We start from the raw sequence: 15,489 nt of genomic DNA, 5'->3' as shown, positions 1-15,489 counted from the left end.
GATATACAAGTGAGACATGATCTGTAAAATGGGCCAAACACCCAGACTGAAAGACCCAGGAGGAAGAAAAAGAAAAGGAGGAGGCAGTAGCTTTCATCTCAACATTCGCTAACAGATATAGAGTGAGAGCTCTCTAAATATAGCCTTCTATATATACAGCCATGTATTCGTGTATATGTCTGCAGCAAGCCTGTTGATCATGTGGTATCCAAAGGTCACCCAAAAAGCTGGCTTAGATTCCTATATAAAAAGCATGTATAAATTAAACTCCAAGACATTCAAAAGTCCTAAGCCTCTGTCACCTTCAGCATCACTCAGTGAGAGAACGGCAAACATTCCAAATTGGTGTGAATGTCATCTCTGCCAAGTGCCCCTCCCTGATGCTTCTCGGCTTATCATAAGCATCCTCCCGAAAGAACTAGAATCACCCCCTCTTAGAGCTCCCCACACAGGTTCAAAGGAAGTAGGAATGGCAATGCCATCAACTCATTGTCTACCCTACTTTTCCAGGGGTCCTAAGCTATGCAGCAAGGGTAGCCTGGGCTAATATTCATTCAGTAAGGTTTTATTAAGTACCTACTATGTCTTAGATGTCCTAGATGCTGGAAACACAAAAACAAAATAGTCCCTCCCTTCAAGCAACTTATATTCTATTGAGGTGTCTGGGTGGCACAGTGACTAGTGCTCTGAGCCTGGAGTCAGGAAGACCAGTGTTCAAATCTAGCCTTAGAAACTTGCTAGCTGTGTGACCCTGGGCAAGTCACTTAACTGCTATCTGCTTCAGTTTCCTCAAGTATAGAAAGGGGACCATAATAACACCTACCATTTAGAGTTGTTGTGAGGATAAAATGAGATAATATTTCTGAAGTGTTTAGCATAATGCCTGACACATAGTAGGTGCTCACTAAGTACCCATTTCTTCCTTCCTTCCTTCCTTTCTTCCTTCCTATTAGAGACTTGGTCTTCTTCGGCAATGAAGGATGAACACACACACATTAGAGATTAAATATATAAAATATATAGAAAGTAATTGCAGGATTGGGGGCAGGGAGGTGTAGAGGTAAGGGGGTGGTGGAGGGTACTAGCAATTAGGAGAAACAGGATAGGCTTCCTGGGGGAAGTGGCATCAAAGTTTCAGGAGCCTTGAGTAAATCAGGGATTATAGGTGACTACAGAATGAGGTTAGCCCTAAGACGGGAGGACTTCTTACACAAGGAAGAGTTGATCCAGGCCTCTAGCTTGCTCACCTGAGATACCCTAAAAAAAACCTGACCTGGTTCCCAAAGAAGTTATGAATGCAGATGAATCAGACCTTCAAAGACCTGATGAAGAAATCATTGAAGAGATAACAGAAAAGACAAGGGTAGACCTGGAAAAATCTGTCTCTGAAGAATTATGCCAATTGGAACTGCAGACAATCAAGCGTCATCTCAGTACATCTGGTACACATCATCTCAGTAAGGAGTGGCTTTCAGCTCCGGAGCTAAGCTAAGAAGTATTCAGCTGGTGGAAATGTAGAAAGATCCAATGGAGCCTTCAAGATCCAAATTTAATTAGAAAATTTAGCTAAGTAATAAGGACAGACCTTAGCTGACAGGGCAGTCTTGGCATGAGCTATGGAGTCTTAAGGTACTAAGAGAAATCAAATTCTTCCTGACCCCAGTATGTAAATTTCACTATATCTACACCTCAAAATTCTGTTGACTTGTCTTCTCCTTAAAAAAAATTATCATTACCATCTGAACTTAAGATTTCACCAGTGTCGGGATCTCCCATCAAAGATCAGCAATCTTCTGCAACTTAAGTTCTCTGAAAGTTAGCTAGGGTATCATTTTCCCAGCATCACACATCTGAAGCCAGGTGACTCTCAAGTCAACTCTCTATCCACTGAGTTTCCCTGCGTCTCCTGTCTTCTTATGCCCACCAGCTCAATTCCTATATCTCTGTTGATTGATTATTTCATAGGAACACAAGATCTGTAGCTAGAAGGGACCTCAGGGATCATCTAGTTCATTTCTCACTTTATATAGATAGGGAAATAGAAGCCCAGAGACATAAAACAACTTGCTTAAAGTGGCAAAGCCAGGATTCAAACCTATGTCCTTTACCTCTTAACTCAAATCCAACAGGTTTGTTTGTTTGTTTTTACTCTACCACAGCATCTAGTTGGAAACTGAAAGCTGACCCTCTTCCTCTTCAAACACATTGGCTCTCATCATTTTGTGGTCCATTCTCACCAGCTCAAAACCTCTGACCTCCCTTCCTCCATTCAGGCACCAAGTCCTATCCATTGTTTCTTGGAAATCTCTCACTCATACCTTTTTCCTTCTCCCTTTCCCTTGAGTAGGTCCTGTCACTTTACACCTGGATTATTGCATCAGCCTCTGACTTTGCCTCTAACACAACAATGATATTTCTTCCCCGCCCCCCCCCCCGCCACATGTTATAAATGAGAACACTGAGGTTCAGAGAGACTTTACTGTTCATCTCTCTTCAAGCTACACTCCAGACTTTCTATACCACACCATAAAAAACTCTTCATCCTAGAAGCTCCCTTCACCCCTGGACTACTTCTCACATCAAAAGTACCCTCCACCTCTTCTGCCTCTTCTTCTGATCAGGCTGGCTCCTCCCAAAACCTCCATTCAAAGGAGGAGGCCCAGGCTGGTCATGTCTTCATTCCTGTCCAGGCCACCCTTGTGACTCTCCACAGGACTTTCTCTAACATGTCCCTGGATCAGGTACCTTCACCTCTGCCCCACTCCTCTTTTCAATTCTTTTTTTTATGTGTTGCCTTTGTTCTTATTTAGTCATTCAGTCACGTCCGACTCTATGCGATCTCGTGGATTTTATTCATGGAATTTCCATTGCAAAGATACTGGAGTGGTTTGTCATCTTCTTCTTCAGTGTGTCCCCATTTTATAGATGAGGAACTGAGGCAAATAGGGGTTAAGTGACTTGCCCAGAGTCACATAGCTTGTAAGTGTCTGAGGTTGGTTTTGATCTCAGATCTTCTTGATTCCAGGTGCTCTATCTACTACTTCTCCACCTAGCTGCCCTGGTTGACTTACTCCATTAGAATTTACACTCCTTGAGAGCAGAAAAGGGAAATCTTTCCTTCTGCTTGTACCTGGACGCCCAGCATTTAGCACAATGCCTAGCCCAAAGTGATCTCAATAAATGTTTCTTGTTGTTATTTGTTAAACAAACAGACCAGCAGGGGCTCCCTATTTCTTATCCCATCAAATCTAAGCTTCTTCATATGATTTCCAAAGCCGTTCATAAATTTGTACAATACCACATTGTTGCCCATTACTCTCCAATACAGACCTGATACTCCAGTCAAACCCATCTCCTGAGCTAGGTTCCCTCTACTTCTATGCCTTTTTTCTAGAGAGTCTACCCTTCCTAATCTTCTCTAATTATCTAAATCTTACTGTTTTAAAAGGCTCAATTCACATTCCACCTTCTTCCAGCAAGGAGCACTCCTTGGCCCATGCTAGCCCACATGGATCTCTCTTTTCTGACTCCTTTATCACCACAATTCACTAAGCACAATTTAGCATTTGAGTATGCATGGTTTTGCATAATTAACAGACTGTTTCAGGCATGTTAATCATGTCTCCTTAATAAGATTTTAAGGCTCTAAAAGCCAGATAACTCATGTATACTTTACTTCTTGTGTCTCTCTGGTATTATCTACTATCTGAACATACAGAAGATATTTCAAAAAAACTCAATTAATTACCAACTGTGTTCAACATTTGAATTCCAAACCAAGATGGGGCTCAGCCAGAGGGTAACAAGACATTGTTCAGGAGTAATTAGTATGTTTTACGAAATTGGGACCATTAACAGTGGCCTACTACACCTGACAAGGAATGATGGGAAATCGATCATTCTCTGGCCAAAAGGAATACAATAAATAGAGCCCTCCCTGCAGCTGCCCACTAAAATCTGCCAAATGCTACCCACATTCCATTGCTGCATGGTAAACCATTCATGTGTCATAATTTGAAAGCCTACATTTGACCCATGTACTGCCAAAGTGGGATGACTCTTGAGAATATCCAAGACCCTCCCTCAAGAGTCCCATAAGATTTCTCCTTAATTCAAGGGGAACAACCTCTCTAGCCACAGAAACCTCACTTTAAGTGTTGGAAAGGTTGGAGAGGGGGAAAGTTCTGGCTCATCTGTTACCTCAGGTGAACCATGCTGAAGCTAGCCACCCCACAGAGAACAGATTAAAATCATCCACACCTTGACTGACCATTTTCTTTCCTCTCCCAAAAAATCTCCCTTTGCCAGTTCTTCCCTTTCTATCATTGTGATACCTCCACTTCTGATTTCTTGTTCACAAAATCCACAACATACCATAAAAATTTCATAGAGGAAAATGCAATGTCAGCAGAGGCACTGGGCATCCATTATTCTTACTAAAGAAAGTGATAAAGGTCAATGAGATAATAGATTACGAAGTGTATTAATATTGGTTCTTGAAGGTCATTATCTTTGTAACCCTTGCAGAGCAGGAAATTCTGGATTAATGTCTTATTTAAGATGAATCAGTTAAATTAGTCTCAAGATTGAAAAAATATTATCAAGGCTTCATGTTCCTACTCCAGACAGCGTTTCATGTATATATGTTCTAAGAAGATTGATAAAACATTCACAATGGCCAAAAAAGAAAAACAAAGATGAAACACGCTGAAAAGAATGTCATTTCCTGGTTTTAAGAGTTCACAAGCAAATTTAGCTCACACCTCCATTTCAGAATCTGGGTGACCACTGTTACTTAAGGGTCATTTCAGAGAGTTCAGATTGATCCCAAGAGTCCCAAGCTTCCAGACCTTGGCTGAGAACTAACTAAATACACTGGATTTACTTTGTCAAAATAGACACATCTACCAACTCTGAGATAGGCAACAAAGCTCAATGTGGAAATGAAAGCAAGATGCCTTCAGAAATCCTGTGTCACTAGACACTAGTCTGCTTTTAGCCATCCACACAAAGTCAACTTCTAAACAGAACTCATTCAAATAAAATGCCCATTACTCAGAGGTCAGATTCACTCACTCCTCTAGAAATAACCTCTCCACCAATGCTCTGACCACATCACTCTGGCTTGTATTGTCTCTCCTTCCCTCCCTAAAAATGGGTGCATCTCCAATAAGACAATGCTTAAATTATTGCTAACTGGAAATCCACAAAGGATCGAGTATGGCATGTTCCCACAGGCTACTTCACCCCCTCTTCTGCCACTTCCCTTCTACCTTCTCCTCTCTAATACTAGAGACAGAAAGAAGAGTAGGACAGCACGGACTTAGAGAAGAAATACAACAGAAAAGCTCACTGGGGCCAAAGGAAAGAAGCAGATGCAATTTCTCCCACTTGGATTGCCCTGTAGCTTGAGCAGCAGCTAACAATGTCCCTGACAATCTGTGTGGCCTCCATTTTGCAAATCTCTTCGAAATGGTGTGCTCTGATACATCCAAAAAAGATGAAGGCAAGAAAACAAAGATACATAGCAGCAAGGGGCGTAAAGGGTTGGATAAGAAAGTGAATGGCTAGTGCATGTGTGTATGTATGTGTGTGTGTGTGTGTGTGTGTGTGTGTCTTTTCCTTACTTTCTCATTGTGCCCCCTCGATAAGCCACCCATTCTTCCTGAGGAGAGAAAGCAACTGATAGGAGTAGAAAATAGACCAAATGGACATGGGTTTTTCCATCCTGAAATGAATGCCAAAACTCTGCTAAAAGTAGCCCTTTAACTATTTCTAATAGAGATGGTCAAATTAATAAATACAAATGAATCTACCCTCTCTAACCATGATAAAAGCTTCCTTTATCAGTTTCTACCTTCCCCCACCACCACCACTAACTCCCACAAATAAATTCCCCCACCTTTTTTTCCATCAAAATTTAAACAAGTTTGGGAAAAGTGACCACTGCACAGTAAGAAGCCCACTTCATTATCTTCCTTTCTTGTCCAATATTAATACACATCGTATTCTATTATCTCATGTGAGCTAAAGGTATTCATTATAATTATTGCAGTTTTCATCTGTCACTACTGAAATACTGCTGAAACAGAAGATTACTAAGCATCTTGCCAGCTTTAATTCCTATGACTCCATGATTGAATGAGGAAAAGACGTCTTCTTTGGGTGTGTGTACAGAGGGAGACAGCAGAGTTAGGGTCCAGATGTTGAGAAGCCAAGTTCTCTAGCTGCTTTTCTTATTTCTCATGGTGGCTGTAGCTTTTCTAGTGCAAATCTGGAGATGCCTCCTTCCTCTTCCCCACATCCCCCACCTTTTGCAAAAAGAACAAATGAACTTGTACAGAAAAGTATTGCCTCCTGCCCTCTGGACATTCACTGTCATGGTGTCCCCAAAGCCAAGAAAGTACTCTGGAGCATGAGTGCTCAAGATAAAGAAATGGAATGGAGGTACTAAACCACCTTCAAGAGGGCGAAATGGTCCCCAAATGAAAAATAACAAATCCAAACTCTGGAAAGCTGGCTTCACCACAGAATTATAAATATTTGGCTCTCATGCTTTTTCCAATTTTTGGCATGCCTCTCCCGCTAATTTTTTTTTCCAGTCCATCTTTGGTGTGAGCCTTTTCATCCCCATGAACATCCTACCACCCACAATCCAGTTTCTTTACATTAGGGTCAAGGACTACAATTATTATCAATTTTAGGAAATAATAAATTATCCATGAGCACAACATTCAAAACACTATTTAATTCACAATAGAGGCAGAACTAATTAGCCTAATGTCTGAGAATCTTGTCTACTGCACTGCAATTGTTTAAAAACCATCCATGTCTCCTCTGTACTGATGCAAAGATGCATTTCAGAACCAATTTACTCACTTTCTCCAATTTAACTAGCTAGGACCTAACCCTATCATTGCCATCATTTTAACAAGAGCAGAAAAAAAAAGTCATTTCCCTGACAAAATAGGATAAATTAACTCACTCCTCGTCGCTTTACCTTCTGAATAAGCCAGTCAAGCTAAGTTAAGAAGTTATATAGTTCTGCATCTAATAAAAGAAATTGCATCTACTCTGTACACATCAATAATTCACTAGCAACCTGCGGGCTCCTCTCTCCTTAGAATCACGGATTCTCTCAGATTCCCATTTGGGTCATGAATTCTAATCTATGCTTTTAAAAAAAATGTGCCTTGTAAATTTTGATCAATCAGGCTTCCTAAAAATCCTGGGGTCAACATGTCTAGGGTTCAAAAAGACAGGAGGATCAGTTGAAAAGCCTGCCTGTAGAGAAGGTTGGGGGAAGGGGAAAGGCACAGTTGTTGTCTTCAAGTATTTGAGGGGCAATCATAAGGAAAAAGGACTAGACTTGTTCTGCTTGACTTCAGGGGTCAGGACCAAGAGGAATGGGTGGAAACTGGAAAGAGTTCAATTTAGAATTTAGAAAGGAAAAATTTCCTAACAGAGCTGTACAAAAATCAAATGGGCCGCCTTCAAAAGTCCCCATTACTGCTTGTCGTCAAGTGGGGACCGGATAATGGTTTGTGTGAAATGTTGTAGGGGAGGATTCTTGTTCAGGTATGGCTTGGACTACATGATCTCTGAGCTCCTTTCCAACTCAATTTCTGTGGCTTCCCATGAACATAAAAACCGGAACCACAGGTTCGTTAGTGAAGGGCTCAACTACGTCAAAACACAGATGCCTGAATTTGCCATCCCTTCTAGGGACAAATCCCCCTGACAAGTTCATTTGGAGATCTGCTGGCATCAGCAGACCTAGAAATAGGAAGTGAAGTCTGCTTGCTTTGCTAGGAAATTCAGAGTACAAAGTAGCATGAAAAGGAAGCTCCGGCTCAAAGTTACCAGCTGTATGTTAGTTAGCTGACAGATTTAAACTCTTTGGGAGTCATTGGGGACCAGTATGACCATATTTAAATGTGCGTGCCAATAGATGAAATCTTCATACCAGGGGGATGCAGTTAGCCTACTTCCAGAAAAACAGTATACTCACAGAAATTACTAATGTAAGCAACAATTTTAATGACTTTTATTCATTTCAGTTTTCTACATTTTGAGAAGGGAAGAATTCACTGTTTTACAGGCTTCAGAGGGTGGGAGTGGGGTGCTAAGGGAGTGACAGGAGGCAACGGAAAAGGTAGAGTAATTCTAAGGTTGGCTCCCTGTCTTGGAAAGTGAACTGAACCTGGAATAAGATGAATAAATACCATTCGAATACTGGCTTTGCCACTGACTGGATGTGTGACCTCAGTACAAGTCACGCTACCACCCTCAGCTCCAGTCTCGAAATCAGTAAAATATGGGGATTACTATACCTAGAAGATGATATCTCAGGACCCTTCCCAGCTCTAAGTCTTATGAAAACAACATTCTCTATTGATCAGAGCTTTCTGCAAGCATTTGGACTTAGATTTACATTTCTATCTATAAAAACACACATGTCCTCTTTATTCCACATGTCAGACAGGAACACACTCCCTAGTTGGCTCAGCAGCCCTCCTTAAATGATATTATCAGATAAAAGATCCAACCTAACAAGCAATGACAGGTATCTTTGAGTGGTGGACAAATCCATGTTCCATCCTGGGAACTTCAATGTCTGGAGTCTGCATACAGCCTTGGGTGTCACTGGCTCCTCCATTCTCTGTGCACTGAACACACTGCGGATGATCCTACTTCTCTGTGCCTAGCCACAACCTTTCCTAAAATCATCTCAGGCCTTGGGATTTAGTCCTGGGTGTTCCACTCACAATGCCCTTTTGCTTGGTTAAATCTGTCTGCAAAGGCCTTCCACCTCAGGAGGGGACAGTACTATCTTTACCACTCATGGGCAATTGGATGACACACACAACCTGCCAAGTGAGAATGCAGGAAACCTGATTTTGAGGCTACAAAGAGCTTTAGGACAGCTCACCAAAGCAAACAATGGCATTCCAAATGAAGGCTTGTGCTCTAGCCTTGCACTGCCAAGCTGCAATCCTTCCTTTAGGTAAGCCCTTTGAAGTCCCCCTGTTCAACAGGGATATTTACTAGGTGATCTAGGTTAGGCAGAGGCGAGTTAAGGACACGGGATAAAGCCTCTCATTCCCCTCATTTCCTTTAGCTTCAAAATCAGATTGAAAAAGGGAACTTAAACCATTTTCTTTCCTAAAACATGTCAGTACTGTGCCTGTTCCCAAAGCAATCTTCCAAAAGAGAGGGGATTGCAGGAAAACCACTGTTGCATAGCACATGTTCTAAAAGGCTACAGGATGTAGCTCCTGAAATTCCAGTTGAGTGCTAGCCACCTTTTATTAACCTCCAGCTTCCCAAGTTTGGGTAAGAAAAGTTAAACAGAACTATTATTACTGAGCATATCAGAAATCCCCGGAATGGAAGGGGATTTCCAACCATTTTGACTAGTTAATCCTCAGCCATTATTTGAGGCAATACCTTTCCCATTTTAGGAGGCTCTTCCCTCAGGAACCACTCTGAAGAGCTGTGTAATCATAGTGGTCATTTTCCATCAATAATTTTCATAGAATTCCTATGATTAGGGATGTAATCTCCTCCCTCTTTCTTCCTCCCCCATGACCTCCCAATGAACCAACTAATTCTCACAGCCCTTGGGGTAAATTGAGTTCTCATCAACTTATTCACCTCAAACATTTATGGTCCCCACTAAAATTTCAATCCAAAGAAGTCAGCAGCTCCATTCAATCTCTGGCCCACCAATAACATTCCACCATTGCTAGTAGGCTTCAGGCATATGCCTGTTCCTGGTGGGTGCAAAGCACTCAGCTCTAGGATCAAAATCAAATAGGAATTAAACCCAAAGCTTTTAACCACAAGCAACCACACAGACCATTTTTTATCATAAGAGAATCTAGGAGGAACCTTAAATTTAAAAAAAACCGAACATATTTCAATGAAAATTTAACCATGACAATTCCAGCAAATTTGCTCACATGGAATCTAGGTCATGATTAGGGACCTGCTATGAGACTGAACAGACCCATGCAACAAATCAAAGACCAGTCCCTACATACAGCTCAAGTGATGCTAAACCTTCCTCTAGCCCCATTTCAAGGAGAGACAAGTCCAAAGGGGTCTGATAGACTCTGAGGTACATTTTGATAGAGGATCAATGAAAAAATGTGGTCCCCAACCACTTAGCCTTGAGTTGTTTTTTTTTTTTTAACAAAAATGTATTTATACCTACCAAAGTTGGTGTATCCAAATGGATGGTAATTTTTCAGTTCTCTCACCCAGTCCGCCAGGGCACCTGAAGTAGCATGTATCACTAAGGGAGGGGAGGAGGTCTTAGGAATAAGTAGCTGAGCCCAGGTAGCCTGATTTCTTTTCCCTTCTCTACCACAATGACCCAAACTGGGTTTTTATGGGCAAGTGTAAGAAGATGGCATGTCAGATTTCTGCTGAAGGAGGAAATCTATGCTTGCCCTACCAAGTTGAATGATAGCAACCAACACCTCTAAGGACCATTTTAGTGAATATGTTAACTGCGCATGCAGACATATAGCAGTAACACCCATATACAAATACACTACTTCACAGATCTGGACCAAGCATCTAGGACCATACTATACCATATTAACTGGGTGCAGCAAGAAGTCCTACAATCTCCATGTAGACTTCACATGGTCCCCGGTCTCCCTTCTCCTCCTCTACCTGTACAGGTGCAGTTGGATAAAGCAAGTTTGCCCCCCTGTCCTTTCTCTTCCAACCCAATGAAGACCACAGAAAGTGAAGAGTTCACTTGGTCCTCCTTTGGACTGGCCTACAACTGATGAGCTTCTGGTATCTAACACTCATCAAGGAAAAGAAGAAGCAGAGAGAAAGCACAGCCACTAAGACCCCTCTTTCTTCCTCCAGGCTCCCCTCTCTCAAAGGCTCCTGTCCTGTCTTGGCCAAACGACTCTTTTTTTGAACCGGCCTCAAAGCCCCAGCCAGAGCTCCCCTCTGCAATCTTAGCCCATTGGGTGGAAGAGAGTGCAATGGCCTGGCCTGCCCAGCCCTAATTTGAGTCACTAAGAGTAATCCAGTTCCCCACAGAGCAACATGGTAGCTCCAGCTTTGTGTCTGGTCTGGCAAAACCCTAACCCTCCAAAGCAGCTCCCTCTTATGACCACCCCCTTGTCTTCTTCAGCCCCCAACCCTCTGATTGATTCCCTACTCTTGACTAGGGCCCCAAGCAGGCTGACTCCCGACCCACTGCCCTAGGGCCCTATTCCTTTTTCAAACTAGGGTGGCCATGCAAGTGGTGGGGGCAGGGAGGGCAGGGCAGGAGAAGGGAGAGGAGGTGGGGAGTGGCAGGTGAGAGGGTCTTTGGCAAAGGATATGGCCATTCGGTGATCTTTTTGGCGTATTTCCTCACCACATTGTCCTCGCTGAAGAGGAACAGAGACCGGTTGACCGTGAGGCAGTTCTGTCGGACGGGAATAGGGTTGTACAGAGCCATGGTCCGGGCTCGCTGCGCCATGGATTGCTTGTACATCCTTTGCGCCCCAGGCTGTCCTCCCTGCCGGCTGCCCCCGGCACCCCGGCCGCCTCCACCTCCCACGACTGCCCCAGCGCCTCCTCCGGCGCCTCCTCCCCCGTAGCGGGCTGGCATCTCGTCTCCGAACCGGGCCATCCTGCAAAGAGGAAAGGGCCGAGGGTTACGAGGCTGCGGCGGATGCTGCGGCGGACGCTGCTGCTGCTGCTAAGGCGGCTGCTGCTACTGCTACTGTTGCTGCTAAGGTTGCTGCTGCTGCTGCTGCTGCTGCTGCTGCTACTGCGGAGCAGCTCCACATCCCATCCCATCGGGCGGCGGCGGCTCGGCTCGGCGGGGCGGGCGCTGTGCGGCTCAGGCAGCAGCCCGGCCAGAGCAGGGGCCAGCAGCGGCTCGGGACATCTTCCTTGCTGTTCGGGGGGAGGAGGGGCGGGCAGAGAGGTTGCGGGGGCGGGGCACGGGGGAAAGGGGGGTGGAGGATGGGGTGGGGGAGCAAGACAAGCAACGCAAATAATACCTGATGAAGAAATCAAGGCAAACCTCTCTCCACCCCCTCCAAAAGGTCAATTTCCTCCCAAAAAATCCACCTTAGGTTCCCAGATCCCGCTGCCACATAGACAGTTTTTAAAGAAATGCGGACCCCCCCACCCCCAGCGGCCCCCCAACCGGGAACGCGATGCAACCTTCAATCCCTCCGATGTCCCGGTCAGGACTGCATTTTTCAAAAATGATTTCTCTCTGCAACTGAGTGCGGTTCTATCTTCTCCCGCAAAAAAATCATTTAAAAAAATAAATCAATAAAATGTATTCTTTGCAAAGAAAAGAAAACCCAGCAGATAATACCCTTCCCCCCCCCCCGTTCTATATCACTTGAGCATTTGCTTCTGAGCCCTAAATAAATAAATATATGAAATATATGTAGAAAAAATGAAACAAATTAAAGGGGGAAAGGGGGGGTTGGAAAAGAGGAAAAGAAAAGATTGGGGGGTTGGAGGGGCTGGGGAGGGGGGTGAGGGAAGATGCTCGGAAGAACGCGTTAGGCTCCTTGAAGACGCAGGGCTGTTTGCTCTTCCTGTATCCCCACCCGCGGCTGCTGCTCCTGCCCTGATGTGTGTGCGTGTGCGCGCGCGCGAGCGCGCGTGTGTCTCAATTCGGCATCATCTTAGGGCTTGAATGCAGCAAGGAAATTCGGTAAAATCCGAACCTGAAAGCCCAAGGAGTGTGTGCTATCCACCATCTATAGTCATGACCACTGCTGGGGTGCTGCAATGTCTGGCATTTCCCACCTCCCCTTCCTCCCCGCTAGATTTCTCCTCCTTCTTTTGAATTTGCTAAAATAAGAAGGGGGGATGGATCAAGAGGGAAGGAAAGAGAAAAGAGTGGGAGAAAAAAATGGGAGAAAAGGTCTGAACCACTGGTAGGCTGAGCTATAATGAGCAGCGACTGATCAATTTAATGTGGGAAAGAGCAGCCCAAATATTTAGCACATGATGTCTTGGGGACCAATCATAGGAGGTACTGCACGACCAAACCCACCAGAGTTTGTGGGGGATAGAGATGATGGGGAGGCAGAGGGGAAGTTGGGACAAATTCCCCTCCCCCTCAGAAAGCCTAGAAGGAAGATTTCGTTTCCTCTCTCACCATTTCCCCCAAGAACCCCAGTGGTAGTGGTACAGTGCCGTGCTTCTCCCAGTCCCTGGCCTCAGGAGGGGTGTGGTGGGAGGAGGGCTGAAGAAAGGTGAATCAAGTGTAGAGATACTGCCTGCTTGAGCTCTAAAGAAACTAGGCACATTCCTTGAAAGAAGAATAAAAGCCAAACCCCTCTGGGAAGTCTGGAGTTTCTCTTCCGAACTGAAAAACAATAGCCAACCATAGTCTATTTCTCGATGTCAGATGTTAGCACCCAAGATAGGTAGCAAAGGGACCACCTTTGGGCTATGAGCTGTCTCCGTCAGAGGTCTCCTAGGCAAAGAAATAGGAAATGGTTAATCTCCTAGTAGCCCATAATTAACCTGGTGGCAGCTACCTGGGGGACAGGCCTACTTTGACTTGATATGGACCTCTAGGAAGGGTTGGGAAGTCCTGTCTTTTTTCCTAGAGTCACTAGGGAAGCTTCAAATGTTAGGTCTGGAAGGAATGATCTGGTTACACTCCCTAACTGACTAGAGCAAAGGTGGGGAACCTTCGACCTCAAGGCCACATGTGGCCATCTAGGTCCTCAAGTGCTACCCTTTGACTGAATCCAAACTTCACAAAACAAATAGGTCCTCAAGTGTGGCCTTTAGACCTAATCCAAACTTTTTCAGTCCAAGGGCCACACTTGAGGACCTAGAGGGCCACATATGGCCTTGAGACCACAGGTTTCTCACCCCTGGTCTAGAGGACTTTGGGGGAGGTAAGTTAACTTGCCCAAGGTCAGAAGTTTCAAAGAAAAGTTCATTCTCAACTCACAAGTGTCAGAGCTGGAAGGAGCCTTGGAGACCCCTGAGTCCAACCCACTTGTTTTATAGAGGAAAAAAAACTGATACCCGGAGTGAGTTATTTGCTCAAGGTCATATAGATTGTTAATGACACAGTTAGGATTCAAACTCACATCTTCTGACTTTAAATCCAGTTCGCTTCTCACTATTTTTTTTAACATAAAAAAGTGGGTTTTTTTCTACCTGGGTTCTGCAATTGGGTTATTCTTTTTAGGCTATCTGTCCATAGGGACCCATCTTCCCCAGAGCGATGCAATCAAATTACAGAAAATATTACTAAGCCAAGAGGTAGTTGAAGGAGAACAGGACAGAGAAGGGTGAATCCATGCAATCTTTGTGTGAATATGTGAACATTTAAAAGTATATGGACAAAAATAAATTATTTTTTAGGATTATTAACTGTTTTCCATGATCTCTAATTTTCTCTTCCATGAGCATGTAATGTGAGTTAATGAGAAAAATCACAAGATTTGGAGTTAGACCACCTTTGACATGATATAACAGATTTGGAATCAAAAGAGCTGTGTTCTAATTCTGGCTCTCCTACTTACTGTCTTGTATGATTTTTGGCCAGTAATTTAACCTCTCTGGGTCTCATTTTTCACATTTATGAAATAAGGGGGTTGGACAAGATGACCTTTAAGGTCTCTTCCTAACTATCTATCATCTTAAAGCATCTAGCTCAACTGCCTCTGAGACCTACATATAAAAAGTAACATTCCCAAGGTCATGGTTAACAAATAAAGGCAAGACTGAAAATGTTAAAGGAAGGGGGCAGAAAAAGCAGCTCGTATATATCTGCAGAGCATAGTTATAACTCAAGTATAGAAACTGGGGCTTTGTTCCAGGGCAATGATGGCAGGAGTGAGTCATGGTTCATTCATCCTTAAGGAAGTCCTCTGACCAGCCGCCATATACCTACTTGGGCTCTGAGGACTGCCTCACTGGCAGCTGCACGTCTTCTTCCTCCCTCACTCCTAATGCGGGGCAGCTAGGTGTTACAGTGGATAGAGCACCAGTGCGGAGTCAGGAGGACCTGAGTTCAAATCTCACCTCAGACACTTGACACTCACTAGCTGTGTGACCTTGGCAAGTCACTTAACCCCAATTGCCTCATCCTGGGTCATCTCCAGTCATCCTGATGAATATCTGGTCACCGAATTCAGATGACTCTGGAGGAGAAGTGAGGCTGGTGACCTGCACAGCCTTCCCTCACTCAAAACAAAGTCAAGTGCAAGTCATGTCATCATTTCTCTGATGGCATGGTCTTCTTCGGCAAGGAAGGACGAACACACACTCCTAACGTCCTCCTGGGGAAGGCTGCCCCTTCACAGATATCACTGAAAGTTGATGGGATGGGACTCATGAATGGATTATGTTCTGGAAGGGCATACCTTATTCAAAAAGAACAGAAAATGGAGAAGTATTACATACAAAGAAGATGGAAAAGTAGATACATATATAAAGAACTCACTCATATGTGATTATATATAAAGATTA

General features: G+C 44.0%; 1 protein-coding gene across 1 annotated transcript in view; it reads right to left on the bottom strand.

Moving 5' to 3' along the window:
• Positions 1–11,925, bottom strand: part of CACNA1A (calcium voltage-gated channel subunit alpha1 A) — a 251,895-nt gene extending 239,970 nt beyond the window's left edge. Inside the window, exon 1 of the mRNA XM_072602188.1 lies at positions 11,358–11,925. Within this exon, the coding sequence (XP_072458289.1) occupies positions 11,358–11,650 (293 nt within the window). The 5' untranslated portion in view covers positions 11,651–11,925. The remainder of the gene's footprint in view (positions 1–11,357) is intronic.
• Between the last annotated feature and the right edge of the window lie 3,564 nt (positions 11,926–15,489).

The sequence above is a fragment of the Notamacropus eugenii genome, chromosome 4, assembly GCF_028372415.1.
Source record: "Notamacropus eugenii isolate mMacEug1 chromosome 4, mMacEug1.pri_v2, whole genome shotgun sequence".
Lineage (NCBI taxonomy): Eukaryota > Metazoa > Chordata > Mammalia > Diprotodontia > Macropodidae > Notamacropus > Notamacropus eugenii.
The sequence above is the reverse complement of the archived record's forward strand: the minus strand, read 5'-3'. Positions and strand labels throughout refer to the sequence as shown.